We start from the raw sequence: 17,032 nt of genomic DNA, 5'->3' as shown, positions 1-17,032 counted from the left end.
GTAGCAGGGGCATTGCAAAGCCCAAACGGCATAACGTTCAATTCATATAGGCCTTCTGGGGTCACGAAGGTTGTCTTTGGGCGATCGGCAGGATCCATAGGCACTTGCCAATAGCCTGAGCGTAAATCAAGCGAAGAAAAATACACCGCGCCTTGCAAAAAATCCAGCGCATCGTTGATGAGCGGTAAAGGGTGGACGTCTTTGCGAGTTATCTTATTAAGACGGTGGTAGTCAACGCAAAATCGAAGTGCGCCATCTTTTTTCTTAGCCGGGACTACACGCGATGCCCAGGGACTATTAGAAGGTTGAACCACACCACGCTCAAGCATTTCGATTACTTGGTTTTCAATAACACGGCGGTCCGCGGGTGATACACGATAAGGCCTCTGGCGCAGTGTTGCGTGGGTACCGGTGTCGATCTCATCACTTACAGTCGATGTGCGGCCTAGTGGGGCGTGTTGACAGTCGAACGTAGAATGGTATTTCCGTAGAAGGCTGAGAAGCTGCGAACGCTGCGTAGGGCTCAAGAGGGCATCTACTGAACTATGGAAGACTTCTTGCGAAGGCTGGGAACAAGGCTGGGAACATGGGAACAAAAGATGGTTACTGAGTCGGCAGACTGAAGACGTCCAAGGCATTCGCCACGACGTAAGACGAGGGGCGTGACCTTAGCTTTGGAAATGAGCAGTCGCGTGCAGCCACCGCTGACAGTAAGGACAGTGAAGGGAACGGAACATCGTCGGCGAACAAAATGTCCGATGGGAAAAAAGGGCAGTAGCGAGACAGTGGCGAAAACAGGGGCAGTGGCGAAAGTAAAGCTGGCATTCGCAATCACCTAAGAGTGCGGAGGGATCGTAGTGTCTTCTGTAACGACCAGTTTGTCGCCAAGATGGTCAAGGTCATGTGAACGGATATTGGGAAGCGGAGAAAATTCAACTTCGGTGCGAGAACAATCAATGACGGCCTGATGATCGGAAAGGAAGTCCCAACCCAAGATGACTTCATATGAACAGGATGAGAGGACGACGAACTCGACTGTATACGTGTATCCTTGAATGACGATGCGGGCGGTACATGCGGCAACAGGGGTAATGCACTCGGAACTGGCTGTCCGGAGTGACAGCGCAGATAAGGGCGTCATTACTTTTCGAAGCTTGCGGCAAAGTTCTTCCGTAACTACTGAAACGGCGGCGCTTGGATCAACTAATGCCAGTGTGACGACTCCTTCTACAGATACTTCAATTACGTTCGTCGGAAGAGAGCGAGGCCTTGTATGGTTCGACTGGAACGCAGTTTTTGCCTCCTGAACTCTGCGGTAGCTAGTTTTCTTGCTCCGATGGGGCCGCACGCCGCCGCATGGGGGAAAGTGAGCGGCGATGAGGGGATGGCGCGCGACGATCACGGGCAGAAGGAATGACGTTGCGCGTAGACGGCAAGTGCGAATAATTTGCTGGCGAGAAGGACGAAACTGGCGAAACGTAAGAGGAGACAAGTTGGTCATGACCTTGAAGCCATAAGCGACGGCGACAGTGCCGTGCCACGTGACCAGGGACACCACGCAAGAAGCACACGGGGCGATTTTCGGGTGTACGCCAGGGTCCCGTGCTAGACGCGGCGGTGCTGCAAACGGTGGTGCTGAAAAAGTCGATGGAGGTGGCCGTGCTGCACCTCGGCGTAGCTGAGAGGTACAGGCAATGGTGGCGCTGCACGAGGGGACTGTATAGCTTCGGACACTTGTTCCTGGAGCCTTTGACGCAATGGAGGAGCCAAGGATGGCGTGGACCCGGGGACGGCGGTGAGTAGGGATAGCTGGCGGGCGACTTCGAAACGTATGAATTCCTTGATTTCGCCGAGCATATAGTCGTTGTTAGTCACAGTGGCTAAACTTGCAATGAAAGTATCGGGGATAGAAGAACGCCGAGTGAGCAGACGTTGCCTCCTGAGTTCGTCGTAGCACTGACAAAGTTAATCGACTTCGACCACGGTCTGCGGGCATTTCGAGAGGAGCATTTGGAATACGTCGTCTTCGATGCCCTTCATTACATGACGATTCTTGTCAGACTCAGTCATCGATGGATCGACGCGCTAGCAAAGGTCCACAACATCTCCTATGTACTTGGTGAAGTCTCCACCGGGTTGCTGGGAACGGCTGCGCAAGCGCTCTTCGGCACGGAGCATCCGCACCCAAGGGTGACCGAAGACTTGCGTAATGCACGCCTTGAAATCTGACCAGGTGCTGAGGTCGAATTCGTGGTTGTGGTACCACACGCTAGCCTCACCCGTGAGATAGAACTTCGCGTAGCTGAGCTTCGCAGCATCGTCCCATTTATTGTGGGCACTCACCCGCTCGTATAACGAAAGCCAATCCTCTACGTCGTATTGGTCGGAGCCGCTGAAGATGGGAGGATCGCGTTGACGCATTGAGCCAGGAGAAATCAATGTTGGCAATGCCGGAGGTGTTGTTTGGCTGGCGTCGTCAGGCATGATGGCCGGCACTGTCCGATTGCGTAGTTCCAGGGTTGGGGAAGTAGAACCCAGCACAGCTCCACCAAATATGTAATGTGGTTTATTCACAACTCAGAAACGCAACCGTCTCTGTCGAGCGTCAGACACCGAGAGCGCGAACCCATCTTCGTCGGCGGGCCGATGATGATAGTGCGTCCATTGGGGGCGCCAGTTTTCTTCACTCCAATACATACATACGTACATACCTATATATATATATATATATATATGTGTGTGTGTGTGTGTGTGTGTGTGTGTGTGTGTGTGTGTAGGCTACCATAACATAGCAATACACTTTAGTGGAATGTTTGTGCTGGCATAGGTCGGCAAAATAAATGTCACTCCTTCGCAAAAGTATATTTTTGCTTAATGCGCCCTCCTCTATTCATCCGAACGCAAGACTCGCCAAAATGCTACACAACCGTGCTCATTTGAATTCAGACGCGAGGGCCTGTCCGAGTCTGAGTGAGTCGACTCATGCGTCACATTGCCGACCCATGGAGCTGGGGACTGTCTGCTTCGTTCATCCTGTCCTTGTGCGCTGTTTATTTTATAGATTTGGATGCGTAATTCTAGGACCGTTCAGTTGATCTAATTTGGTGCTTAGTCGGTTTTCACCAATATGTGCACTTCCGCCAGTCACCTGCTCAGCGCATATCAGGTCGCTGATTACGGGTACGAAAGTTATAAATTAGGAAAGATGTCAAATGTGAAGGTGGAAAGGCTGTGCTAGTTGGAGTAAATATTTTCACATATTTGCAACTTTAAATGAACACAAACACATGACAGCTAAAATAAAGGCGGCCGCTGGCATGTAACAATCTGATAGCGTGAATGCTGAGTAGAGCACTGCACGGGCTCGGGCTTACCCGAAAGCCCGGGTCGGGCGGGGTAAGGCAGTTTTTTCATGGGCTCGGGCCGGACTCGGGCACGGCATGTGCTTTTTGACCCGGGCCCGGGCCAGGCTCGGATTTTCTGGTGGTGTGCATGTAACGTGCAGCGAGTTATCCTCGCGCGTCTCATCTCTGAAAAAGCCGTTGCCCGGCGCAGCTGGAAGCTAGCAGTGCTACTCCTGTGTACTTCCCTTTTCTTCTTCCGTCATATTTTGCGCAGTTTGAACTGAATTTAAAAGTCCAGAAAGGCCGAAGTAACCTGAACCCAAAGGATGCCATTGTATTCCTTACCTAAATCAATGTAATTAATGCTTTCAGCGCTGTGTAAGGGCGTTCGCGACTTGCTGATTCTTCGAAAGCGAATTGGTAAAACGATGACTGGTTAGATAAGATAATTCGTCACGCGGCTGAAGTATGGCAATGCGTCCATCCATGATTACACGCATGTTCTCACCCGGTCGCCTAGAAGCAGCGCATTACGCTTCACCATGGAGGAACGAGAAGCTTTCTTTCTCCATTGACTCCATCCATGCACTGCGATCACGGCCGGTCGTGGCTGCGCTTTGGCTATAGTGTACTAGAATACGGTTGAGTGGGACGAGCGGCTGGGCCGGCACATGCTTTGCAGTGAGGCGCCCGACGTAGAAAATACTGTGGCGGCGCTGCGATAGAAGTGGATTGGGCCGCATCAAGGTCGCGCCGTTGGAAACTGCGGGCGATACTGCTCGGCAGGGTCATTCGTACTACTTTCCGCGCTGATATTTGCGTTCAGACCACTCAAAGGGTGTTCATAATTGCCCATGACATGTATTTATGCCTAAAGAATAAATTCTTTCATTCTCTTCTTTATTTTATTTTTTTAAATGCCGCTCGGTGGTCTTTTTCGGTCTCGGGCTGGGTTCGGGCCGGTTTCGAGCCGGGCCGGGCCGGGCTCGGGCCTAAGGTAATGGGGTGGCGGGCCGGGCCGGGCGGGTAACGTAGATTACTTCCGGGCCCGGGCCGGACCCGGGTCGTGCCATAAAACTTTTGGTCGGGCTCGGGCGGGCAGCCCAACGTAAAAACGGTCCCGGGCTGAAAAAACCGGTCCGTGCAGTGCTCTAATGTTGAGACACATTATTTGCTTTTTTATTCAGACGCCAAATACTGTGCACTTTTAAATAACCCGCCGATTCCCAGACGGTAAGTGAAGCCAGTGTTACATTAAGTTTCTTACGATTTCCGTGCGTGTAAATGAGGCGACACCACATTCCTTCGATGGAAATGCGCGGTAATGACTGCTTGGTGTTGCGTGCTAATTGTGATTGTTATGTGCATGTAGGCCCTGGGTTGCCTTGGCGCCCTGCGTATGAACCAGCGGCTGCTGCACGCGTATTGGGCCCTGCTATTCGCCCTGCTGCTGGGAGACGCGCTGGCGGGTCTCGCCTGGCTATTCCGTTACCGGGCACTTGTCGCAGGACTCAGGGCCGGTCTCATGGACGAGTTCCAGGTACTGTACACTTGCTGAGCTCGCTGTTAGCCCATTAGTGTAGAAGTGGCAAGCAATGGCACCGCGAATGGGGGAAAAAAAGGGGGTGGGGGGCTGGCGGAAAATATGTACACGCTCCAAATGTAGACAAGCGTGCATACAGAGTGTCCCAGTAAACTTGAGACCCGTTTAAAAATTTGCCCATGTACTGAGGAGGAAGCGATTGAGAACAGGCGGTGGACCATTCTACGGAGTTAATCAGGACTTGAGAGCAGTTTAGTTGGTGTGTTCCATCGCTAGTGGACTTGACACGGAAAGGCAAAACAGAAAAAGGCAGAGGGGGGGGGGGGGCGATTAGGGACGAGCGCTAACTCTCAACTGAACAATGTTTGAAAGCAGCACGATTGTATTTAACGGGAAAACCAGGTTCAAAAGGGGGGAGGAGGCCAGCGTCGCCACCACCACACTGCTGCACGGCACGTGCTGGAATACGACTCGGGAATAGTTCTCTTTGAAGGTGGATCGACACGACGCTGCGGACCAATCCGGTGCCCCATGAATTTTTGCGACGTCGCCTTTGTTCGCTCTCACTTACATTTGTGCATGATATTGGTCCAGTTGCGGTTCGCTTCCACATGTGCGACATTCGCCACTATCGCCAAGATCGGCCCACTTTGGCGGAAGTGTATTGCTGGGCACACGAAAGAACCGTTGGTCGGTAGAGGTATCTAGCTTCGTTGTAATATGTCACTCTGGAAATTCGCCGCTGAGCGAAAAAAGACGCGGTGGCGGGAGTCTCACGAAACAATGGTGTTTTGCCTGTGATATGGGAGGCATATCGCTTGCAGACGCTGGTCAACACAACTGATGAGAGCCTTTGCTGATGGAGGTGGTTAGCTTACTCGCGTAATCGACTTTTCATTTGCTTCTGCCGCGGCTACTACGAAAGCATACCCGCTGCTAAGCACGAGGTCGCGATATTAAATCCCGCCCGCTGTAGCCGCATTTTCATGGGGGCGAATTGCAAAAGCGCCAGTGTCCCGTGCATTGGGGGCACGTTAAAGATTCCCTGGTGGTCAAAATTAGTGCGGAGTCCTCCACTACGATGTGCCTCAGAATCAAATTGTGGTTTCAGCAGGTTAAATCTCAGAATTCGTTAATTCATTCATTCATTCTTGAAAACGTATGTAATTGAGGTAGACTGCTTTCTAGGACAGCCCTTCACAACAAGTTGCTCACAACCACAAATAATAAGGAGACCTGGTGACTGCCACCAGCTTTCTTCGCGTGCAGTCGTTCAGAGACGCCGACTGTGTTTCCTTGTGGTCGCAGGATGGCTACGGCCTTCGTCCGGGCTACCGACTGCTCTGGGACCGGCTGCAGGCCGAGCAGCACTGCTGCGGCGTCGATGGACCCGAGGACTACAACGCCACCGCTTGGCTGCGCGAACAGCGCATGGCCCACCCGTGGATGAGGCACCAAGTGCCTGCCTCCTGCTGCCCGGCGGCGCGGGCCCAGGCCACGTGCCTGGACCGTGCCACGGGAGCGTACCGCGCGCCGTGTCACGAGGCGCTCCTCAGGTGGCTGCAGCGAAGCGCCGACCTGCTCTGCGTGCTCGGCTTCTGCGTGATGGCCTTTCTGAAGCTGTGCTTCCTGGGCATCTTGCGGTACGAGATCCGCGAGATGATCCAGAAGATACGCATCCTGAGCAGCGACCCATCCGGGTGTGCCGAGGGCCCCGTCGATTCCTCGCGCGGCTCCTTCGGCAGCCACAAGGGAGGAGGAGGTGGAGGAGGAGGGGATTCGGCGCTGCTGCTCGAAAAGCGGACGAAGCCGTCGAACGGGAACAACAACGACGCGCCCTACGACGAGTGCCACCACAAGTCCAGTCCCGTGTGATGCGGTAGCACTGCCCCCGCGGGAGAAGGCACTCTGAAATTCAGAACTTCGTTACGGGTGTGTTCACGGTGACCGCCATGCGTTTGTGGAACAAGACAGATTGCGCGATCCATTCGCAACGGCTCGCCGTATCCCTCTCGTCCCGAGGCGCCACCGCTCTGGTTATCGTGATGCTGCCACTGAACCTTGCGCCGAAGAAGTTTCATTGCCTAGTATGCTCAGGTAGCAGCGCCACGACTCAAGATTTCCGGGGCCTGTGTACATAAGCAGAGATCACATTCTACCGGTGAAAAGAGGTGGTCGATAGTATACTGGAATGTCCAATCCGTCTAAGCTGCATGGTCGTGACAAGGCTCATGAAATCGACGTCATGGTCAGTGTAGCACTGTGATAAGGTGATAACACGATGAAATTTCTAAATGACAGAGAAAAACGGAGATATATGATGGTTCACATCGCTAAATATGGTTCACGTCCATGCAACCTACGCCTGAAAACGAAAAAAAAAAATGATGTGGTTGTAGTGTGCCTTTGGACGGCTCCCTAATTTCGGAAACCACATATAGACAAAGCACGAGTACTGTCTCACAAGAAACGGGCGATAACAAATGTGAACCTGAAATGGAAGACCGCGCGTGCGTTTACACAGAACGGTACTATTCAGAAGAAATTAAGTAGAAAATCGAGCTTCTTTCAGGAGAAGAAAAATCGACCAGAATGTATTGCTACCCTTGCACGTTGACAGGCTCTTTTGAGTCTGAGAAAAGAAGCGTTTGGAAGGCCGCATTGAGAAGATCAGACAAAGACACTGCCGGCTCCGTTTCCTGACGCTCTATCCTAGACGACCTCTGTGGTGTCGTGGCGTCGTAAACGAATTCGGCGCAGGCCTTCTCCCGCGTAGGCTGGGCTCCGGCAGTGCACTCCTCGACACATGGGACGTGTTGTGCAGCAGTTGACTTTTGTTGTGGTGCGTGCACTCTTGGTGGTTGATACTGTGAACTAAAATGGACCTGGGTAGACAAGCACCGAGTGTTTGTTACGTCAATGCTGTGGCTCGTTTCTCTTTTCACAGTTGCGATCTTCTGTGGACGAGGTACGCATACACTGGCCTTACGAGTTTGACGGCGGAAAAAGCAAAGTATTACTGAGGTTGTCGCGAAGATTAATATTCTCTAACACGTGCTATTCAATGAAAAAGTGCGCTGTTTAGTTTTGAGAATGACGAAGTTCAAAAAAACCATTCTATCCCCGACTTTGAAATCGTAGAGGAATCATTAGTTCTTGTAGACAACAATTTACCGTACCTAATCATCCCGCTGTGGTTTCTTTGCTCAATGTTTCTAAGAAGTTGTAACAAAAGATAAACGCAGGATTCGTTCAACTTCCGGAAATATCATTCACAACAGTGTTGGATTATCAAACACGTTTAATTTCTGATTCCCATGCCATTATAGGGTTCATTAGAGTTGATAAAACTGCGGAAATAGGAGAGTGGCGCTATCACAGATGACTATTCATTACAAATGCCAGGCTCTATATCACCATTCAATGTTGGGAAGGATTCGCGCCTTATAATTTAGGCACGGTGGTTACCATATTTAGACGACCACGTCAAACTGATATGATTCCTGCGTTTACGTCATTAAGGTGGGTTGGATGACTTGTAGGCTTTGCTGTCTTGTTTGATGCAGCGACATTCCATTCTATAGCGTAGCACCGCATAATACCCCGAAGAATACGTTGTAGGCAAATTTCGCATCTAATCTCTATCTAAAGGCACGCATGAAGTTTACGAGGACACAGTGTTGTTCTTACACTGTTCATCGTTATGTTTATGTTCTCGCCAGTGTCAATGAGTCTAACCTACGCATGAAATAAATAGGACAATTGCTCCACAAATATTGGGGCCGCAAGAAAATTTCGTGAAAATGCACATTCAGAATGAGCGGAACACCTTTTGTATGTGGTACTGGCAGTGCGAGTGAGCGTGCCGTAAATGCAGCCAAAAGGCAGCAACCAGTGACGCGTTCCTCGCCGCTGATGAGCGGGATGCGCAACCAGGTTTCACAATCTCCTACTGTATTTTTCTTTTATTTCCCTGCCAAACTTATGCCACCTAAGCAATATTCACTTTCACTTAGTTTACGTTTCCCGTATTATAAACTAAACTAGTTATGACACGGAGATTATAAAAAACCCATAGAGTTAGCGTGGTCAATTTAAGCACACAAATAACGCTACCCAGATGCGACAGGTTTGCGACGCGCGATACGTTTCCGCCAGTTGCTGAACAAATGTTCTATGCGACGGCGAGGAGCATTAGGAGAACGTTAACCTAATCTTATGGTATTCAACAAGAAACTGCAACTCTCGATTACTTCTGGCAAAATGCAGATGGCATTGCTAGATTTATGCTACAGCGAATTTTATGTGAATAGGTCACGTCGCTAAGTAAGTCGGTACAAAGAGGAATAGTGTGCATTGGAAGGACAAAATGGCAAAGACAATGTTGACTAATCAAATAGGCACTGAGCTTTATCTACCGCTAGGGTGCAATAAACGCTCGTCTGAAAAAACGAAGCTTCGCAGGAGAAGACAAAGCCCATGGACGACAAACAGAGGACGGGCCCTCTACGCACAAATGAGCGCAAAATCATCTATAGAGCGATCATTCTTCACTGTATTGTTCCCATTGGCGCAGAAATGCCTCAAAGCCATTGGAAAACGCAAGCGCGTGTACAGTGGCAGTTGTAAAACTCCGAACACGGTATGACATACAATGTCAGGTGGCGTACCATGAAACCGTGGCATGGTGGAAAACTTTCGCGTGTGGTCGCTGTCATTGCCTACCAAGGTGTACAAACGAAGAAGTCAAGTCTCTGCTTTTTTTTCGTAAGCGTGCTTTGCGGCGCACCTTGAAAAATAGCTTACAGAAGTAGGTCGAACGAGAAAAAAAAAAACACTCGTAGACTAAAAAAAAAACACTCAAAAGTGTAAGGTAAGTTAGATAAGTGCAAAGTGCGTATTGAGACAGCCCAGGAAAACGTCATTATAGTTCATTTATTTATTTTTCTTGCGCTAACTACAGTAAGACGCCGCAGGAATGAAACGGACACTGGATATGAAGCGCACACGAAGTGACACACGGGAGCGCAAACTACCAACTGCTTTATTGTCAGCTCATTATACAGTATTTAAAGTACACAGCGCCGCATTGCGACTGCGTGAACTATGATTACAGCAGAAACACTCAGATCACGTACACATTTCTGGTTGTTAGGATTCTATCGGTGCATTCTGTCTGTGCATGCACTCCTGTGTGTCACTTCGTGTCCGCTTGATATCCAGTGTCCGTTTCATCCCTGTGGCGTCTTACTGTACTTAGGGCAAGAAAAAATGAGTGCACACCAACTAGCCCAATTCATAGCTCTTCTAAATATAACTTTAGTTCGTAGGAATCTCAAATGGAGAGAGAGGTTTAGGGATGCAGTTGTATCAACTCCACATTATTTCTTATTTACATATCACACTAGCTTGACTCTTTTCGTTGGTCAATCTGCCAGCTCTGAACTTGACTTGCTCGTTTGTGCCAAAATCGCGCGACGTCAAAAATGAGAACGCTCGTTTACTTCGCACGTCTGTCAGACAAACATGGTTCAATCGGGTCCATTCGTAGTACTTTGACCCCGGAACTCTTGTGAGTAAGGATTTAGCAGTATTGGTGCATAAGTGTGCACCACGCATTCTTGTCAAAACGGGACAAAAGGGGGTTTAGAACAGTCATGAGAAGCTCTGGAAGGCCTCCTACTTACGACGACAGAAAGAATCACTTAGCTTGAACCGAGAAGCGACGACGCGGACTAGAGCAAAGACGTAAGCCGTACAAACGCTGCTTGGCAATGAATCATTTGCAGCTAGCTCAAAGCTTTCAACCCGCTTATATGGTACAATGTGGGAAATAGAACAATGGTGAAGCAAGTCTGTGTAGCCGGTCAGCAAGAATTATTGAAACTTGCATGTGACCACTAAAACGCCGTAAAGAACCGCTTCGTAGCAAGAACTGTTGAGGACCTATTCATATAGCAGTGACAACACAGGCAAGACAACATCGTTTCCAAGAATATTAGTAAAATTTATCAACGCCTTTCCCACTTCATTCACAAAGTCTGACTAAATATTGAAACCCTACGTCAAGAATGTTCAGTCGACGTCGAGCGCTGCGGAAAATCAAAGTAAGCGAGCCCTTGTAGGAGCCCCATGTGCTTTGTGCCAAGAGGTGTGACTCGTTTCTCTGTGCCCGTGAACGGTGCTCGCTTTCAAATTGCTACTCGCTTCCAGGGGAATTTAGCTTCCACCTCACTCCATTGACAGGCCTTCAAAAAGAAGCAAACACAGGCTCAACGTCGCCAAATTCTCAGTGCTTCCCGTAATGTCTCGATTATTATTATCCACTTGTGAGTGCTTATTTACGCTTTACTTTCCCGGCATCGCGGCACTGTTACCATGAGCACGTCTCATATTCGCAGCTTTCTTGTCTTCACTGGGAATACTCGCCACAAATGAGTTATAAATGCACTGTACTGCGACTCAACAGTTTCACTACACCACTGACACAGAGAAGTAGTAGTGTCAGAAGTCTATTGTTATCACGGATAACTCTTAAAAGAAAAAGCAGAGCTTGAGAAAGTATTCTTGTCTAAAAAAAGTTTCAAATGTGATCTCGACACTGAGTGGAAATGCCAGTCATTACACATTTGTCATGCCGACATGACGTTGCTCCAAAAAATGGCTGTCCAGAGTTGTTTAGAAGACATTTATGAACCAAGCTAGAACTCACATTCTATGCCAACTGAAACAGTGCTTCGGCAACTACCTAGATTGCTTAAGCGAGGTGCAGTCGGCACACACAAACACACACACACACACACGATCACCCACACAAAACAAAAATTATTATGTACCATGATGGATTAAGTCCTAACCTATATAAAGACCGGACTCCCTACGCTCAGAAGTTTAAATCACCGTCAACTCGAATTCTTCACGTCACAAAGCTGTTGGTTGTGCCTAGAGTAGGCATGGAGCACAATGAAGGTTTAAGGAATTTTAAAATGATTTGTGACCCCGCTAACTTTTGAAATAGAATTTGCTCTTATCGCGGGGCAATACAATCAGGCAAATTGTAATACACTGATCATAATTAGCAGCAAGAGAGCGGTTGTAGTCTCGCGCTTGTTTGCTGCTGAAAGTTATATTTGCAGTATAAGCCATGTAAGAAATTCACGTAACATAAGGAATGGTCACGGCGCAAATTACTGCCTTCGGATGTGGCTGGTCATAACATCTGTTTTCACCTTATAAATGCATTTCTCTTCCCTCTAAACTGTCGTGTGCGCAAGGTGGTTATGCATGAAATATTACAGCAAGCGTAAACAGACTCATTTCTCTCTTCTGGAAAAATAGTAGTTAGGTTCTCGATTATCACGTAGGTTTTGGAAAAAAAGGTACTCCATCAGCAGAGAAGTAGAATGCATGAAATGGGGAAGATTGAAGGTGGAGACATTAAAGTAAACACAAAAAAAATCCAAGTGTAAATGAGGTGCCAGCGTTTAGACAAGAGAATTGGCCACATGAAGGAATGTTTTTGTCAAAACGTTGACACGTGACAGAAGCCTCCTCTGATTCAGTTCAAAAGTTCAGTGCGGCTGATGCGTCAAGTTGCGTCCTTTAATAGCGCATCAGATTAAATGTAGGTAAGATATTCGCGTATGTACTTCCAATATCTGGCAGCCATCACACGTATTTGCGTTGGAACGAACCATCATGACCTACACCACATATTTAAGCGCCGATCACCCATGACATTTTGACTGCCGTGGAGAGGACGTGACGGTTTCCCGAAAAATAAAATTTGGAGGCCCAGGAAAGCTTTGAGTATTGGCGGTGTCTTCCAGGTGCGTGTGAATATGGCAATTCTTCTGGAGATGGGCAATATAATTTCTAACTTCCACTTGCTGAAGTTGTGACATTTAGCCCAAGGATGATAAAAATCTTGGGTTTGGCGATAACATCAGAAGAAATAACATGCTGTTTATTGTGTCATTTCGCTCTCAGAAATTGTAGCTTTGTGTCAGACAATTGTATCAGGGAAGATTTTAATCTTCATTACACGTATCTGGCAGCAATGAAAGCTTATAATAGCCACGACTTCGCTAAAAAGGGTTTTGAAGCTTTCCAATTATGTAATCGAAACCTGCATGAAACCATCACTGCATTTGTGCTGAATCAGTCACACACGCTGAGTTGAGCGCATCAGGTTTACACCAAATTTTGTTCTTTTGTTACTTTTAAAGCTCTTATGATCGATAAACAGCACCAAATTGCATACGATTTCTGTCTCTTTTATTACAACTGATGGAACCGCTTCACCTTAACGACTCTGTAAAATTCTTGCACATTTTCTTTATTCTAAAAGCTTTTCGAATACCCTCCCCTAGTCGCATACGCACCGAAAAGTTTTCATCACAGGGTACGAAGAAGAGGTTACAGTTTTCTTTTAGCGTGTGTAACGGTAGTCTTATTTAAGATGTTGAAGAACAGCTGCAGAAGGCGTTGAATATTGGATCTTAAAGGCTGGAGATGTCCACTACTGGCATTATTATTAAGGCTTTACAGAGCTGACAAAAGACTATTCCTAGAACTCGTTTAGTCGGTTTCTGGACTTCACTCAGTTGGAATTGCCTGGGGGATTCAGTAAACTGGTATTGTTCGGTACGTGGCCTTGTGTTCGTGACGTGCTGCGGTAGTCATTTGTCATAGCCTTATGTTTTTTTTTTCATTCCTAATGTGAGATGGTGGCCGCCCTAGGGCTCTAAGGTCTCTAGATAACGAGGCGTGGTTTTTTTACTAGGTAACCATGAATTCCTTCGCACTGACGATACGTTCAGCTGCCTCGTTTTCTATTAAAATACGGGACAAGATTGCTTAGAAGAGTCATAATAGCTCCTCATTGTCACACTAGGACGCCGTGACAGAGTTTACGATTGCACTTTTACAGCCCCTTGGAATAGCCCATAGCTATTTCGAGAAATATCATAGCAGTATATCGTAGCAACAAGTGCATTGTTCGACCAACCAAGTGGAAAACAGGGTCAACGAGGGGAGGTCGCTGGTGTTCTCGGGGAAGAAGATGGCACAGGGTTACGACATATCGCGCAATAGAATGTAAGGCCTGTCTAAAGATTATGGTTCTAGGAGCTAATCATTATCCTTTATTCCTTAGGCTAGCGATAATAATAGTGTTTCTGCATGAGTACTGCGATAATCAACTACGTACTTCTGTGTTTCTATAGGTCACCAAAACTATGTTAGATTCTCGGTATAGTTGACAACTTTGCCAATGAGACTGCTGCATGACGCTGTTTTCCAGCTTATAATCTGCTTCAATGCATTAAAATCACTACAAAGAAAGCAGGAGCTTTAGTGGTACACCGGTAATTTTCTTGACTCATCGCGGTTGGTTTGAATGTTTGTTGCACACAATAATGACTGTGCAAAAGAATTTCATTCGTAATGAAGTTTTCCGCTATATATATATATATATATATATATATATATATATATATATATATATAAACGGTAGCTTAAAATGTAGGCTATCAAAAACATTGTGTGCTGAAATCCGGATTGACAATGATATGACCCACTTAGCCGGGATGCTATTGCGGTTTACTGTGGCAGTTTTCACGTACCAGACCCAAGATCTATTACTGACGAATACCTCAGTGGAACATGCCATATAACGAAGTGCTCTGGCTAAGAAACATTCACTTGTACTGATGATTTTCGTATTTCTTGTCAAAGTCCACCTGCACGAAAGAACGAAAAACGGAGCCGCAATTATTTACTATAAGGCAATTCTTTTATACTAATAGTTTGATGTCATCGCCTGCTGACTATTTTCTGCAATACATTAGTGCGAGGAATTACTATGACCATTATAACCGCCTGTGCATAGAGTGGTATCTAAAATTAGCAGAGCTTTGAAGTGACAAGATGGTAGAATAGTGTGTGTGCTGCATAATTAACGCATCTTTGAACCTATAACCTCCGCGATAAGGTTGTCGCTTAAGAAAATAACCGAGTCACTCCAGCAATGCTACGGAGAAGACACCCTGTGCGTGTTTTACTGCAGTGTAATCCGTTTGGTTTATTTGTGCTGTAGTGTTTCCAGTTGCTTCCTGTGGCTATTGTTAATCCAGTGTTACGCAGTGAAGTAACAAAACCCTCTGACGAACATTTACACGCCAGAAGCATTCCATGAAGAAAGAGCTTGTTTTGTTCTTTGAATGTGCTCAGTTACTGCGCCGTAGAAGCAGGTGGTTTAGCGAATGCCCAGGCTGGGGAAACTGCACAGCAGAGTCGTGACTTGAACCGAGATGTCGCCGTGCAGGACTCTCCTTATTGTAGTTAGAGACAGCAATCTTGTTGTGTACAGAAAGATGAGTGCCCGGTGCAAGTCGCAGGTGCTGCCTAGCGCCAGGCTCGTGTCGAAGTGCTTCGCACACGTGGAAGGTGCCTCTGGTTTATTCACAAGGGCACAAATATGGATAGCTCACACGGCGAAGAAGCCGCTGCCTTGCAAAGTCTCTTTCGGCCGCTAGGCGGCACAACAAAGTGCACTATCTCTCGCTGATGCTTTTCTGTGTGTGTGTCTTGTGTGCTGCCATTTCGCTTTAGCTTCGTGTCATCGTTCTTCGTAGAATTAGCACAGACGTGCTTGTAGGTACGCATGTTATATTTTGTAAAAAAAAGAAAACGAATTCTCAGTCTAGGGTAGACTCGTGAGTACAATGATCTGTACATATTTAGGTTGGCATCGGCAAGATGCGAAGTGCATTCGTCGCGGCAGAATTTCCTCGAGCGGCCGCCTATTTTGCCGCGTCACTTCTGGAATGAAGAGCTTTGCGCCTTGAACACTGTTGCTTACCAATACATAAACATATATCTATAAATATTTACAGCTATTGTTAAGAGTAGAGCGCAGAGAGTTCTGGAGAATCTTTTTTGTGAACTGTTGTGCTCTCAGATGAACCGGAATAAAAGTACGCAATTCCGTGCACCACGCAATGTTGTTTGTATTCATTCTTTCGTGTGCTTCATCAGTAGCTAGATTAGTGTCACCTGGATTGTCCAACAGAAGAAAGCGGTTTCCTTCAGTTGCCATCACTTTTACCTCCTTGTGCAACGCCTTTAAAATTATTTAACAGAGCCTGTGCGCATGAAATGCCGTGATGCTCAGTTTAGTTTTTATTTATTCGTTGCTTACGTTTCGCCCGACAACCGTGCTGGTGTAACAACAAGATTAGGTCTGCACCGTGTGGGATAGTACATCTTAAGGAAGCGGTACAGATCTAAAGGCACAATTTATTTTATGGAACATAATACCTGCACATCAGGAGTCCCACGATTGCAAATCAAGCAAAATAAATAACCAGAAAATAGCATACATTGTATCAGTGTGACTCATGAGAAGCACTGAGTATATGTTTTCGCAATTTATTTATGTGCTTCTCCTGCGTAGAAAAATGCTGCCGGTAGCTTTCGTGTTGAATGGCGATATGGAGAGTACGACTGCAAATGCGTCCCCGAATAATCACACAAGACTGACACGCAAGAAAGGTATGTTGAACCCATACAATACGGGAGATGTGGTCACAGAACCAAATGCTAGAAAAAAGTAGTTCAGAAGTGACCGAGGCACGGAGAAACAAACACACGAAATCGCAAGGTCAAATTGCTTGCATTGTTTTTGTGGTTATTCAATTTTACAGTGGCAATACTTAGCAATTAGACGAAAAGGTGCCCGACTGTACCTCGTTCATAAAATCTTCTGTCATATTCCAGAACTCAAACGTGAGCTTGTCGCTGTCCCTAGCATACATCATCATCATCATCATCATCATCATCATCATCATCATCATCATCATCATCATCATCATCATCCTATATTCATCATCAGCCTATAGCACCGGCAGAATGCAATGATTGTACACTTTTCTTTTCAACGACAGTTGTAAGCGCCCAGTCAGGATTTGGAAATGCCTGCCGTATGCACTCCAACCCAATTTTATTCTTCTGTAAATTTCTTTCTCGTGATCAGGGTCCCCTGTGAGTAATTTACCTAAATAAACGTACTCCTTTACGGACTCTAGAGGCTGACTGGCGATCCTGAATTCTTGTTCCCTTGCCAGGCTATTGAACATTATCT

The 17,032-nt window shown here is 47.1% G+C and overlaps 1 protein-coding gene across 3 annotated transcripts in view; it reads left to right on the top strand.

The window, feature by feature from the left end:
• The window catches only part of LOC119450924 (CD151 antigen), a 315,023-nt gene extending 299,137 nt beyond the window's left edge, over nucleotides 1-15,886 (top strand). For all 3 annotated transcript variants that reach the window (XM_049666349.1, XM_037714390.2, XM_049666348.1), the window contains 2 exons: nucleotides 4,717-4,884; nucleotides 6,196-15,886. In XM_049666349.1, the coding sequence (XP_049522306.1) occupies nucleotides 4,717-4,884; nucleotides 6,196-6,762 (735 nt within the window). In that variant the 3' untranslated portion in view covers nucleotides 6,763-15,886. The remainder of the gene's footprint in view (nucleotides 1-4,716; nucleotides 4,885-6,195) is intronic.
• Nucleotides 15,887-17,032: the final 1,146 nt, after the last annotated feature.

The sequence above is a fragment of the Dermacentor silvarum genome, chromosome 4, assembly GCF_013339745.2.
Source record: "Dermacentor silvarum isolate Dsil-2018 chromosome 4, BIME_Dsil_1.4, whole genome shotgun sequence".
Taxonomy (NCBI): Eukaryota; Metazoa; Arthropoda; class Arachnida; order Ixodida; family Ixodidae; genus Dermacentor; species Dermacentor silvarum.
This window is presented reverse-complemented; position numbering and strand designations above follow the sequence as displayed.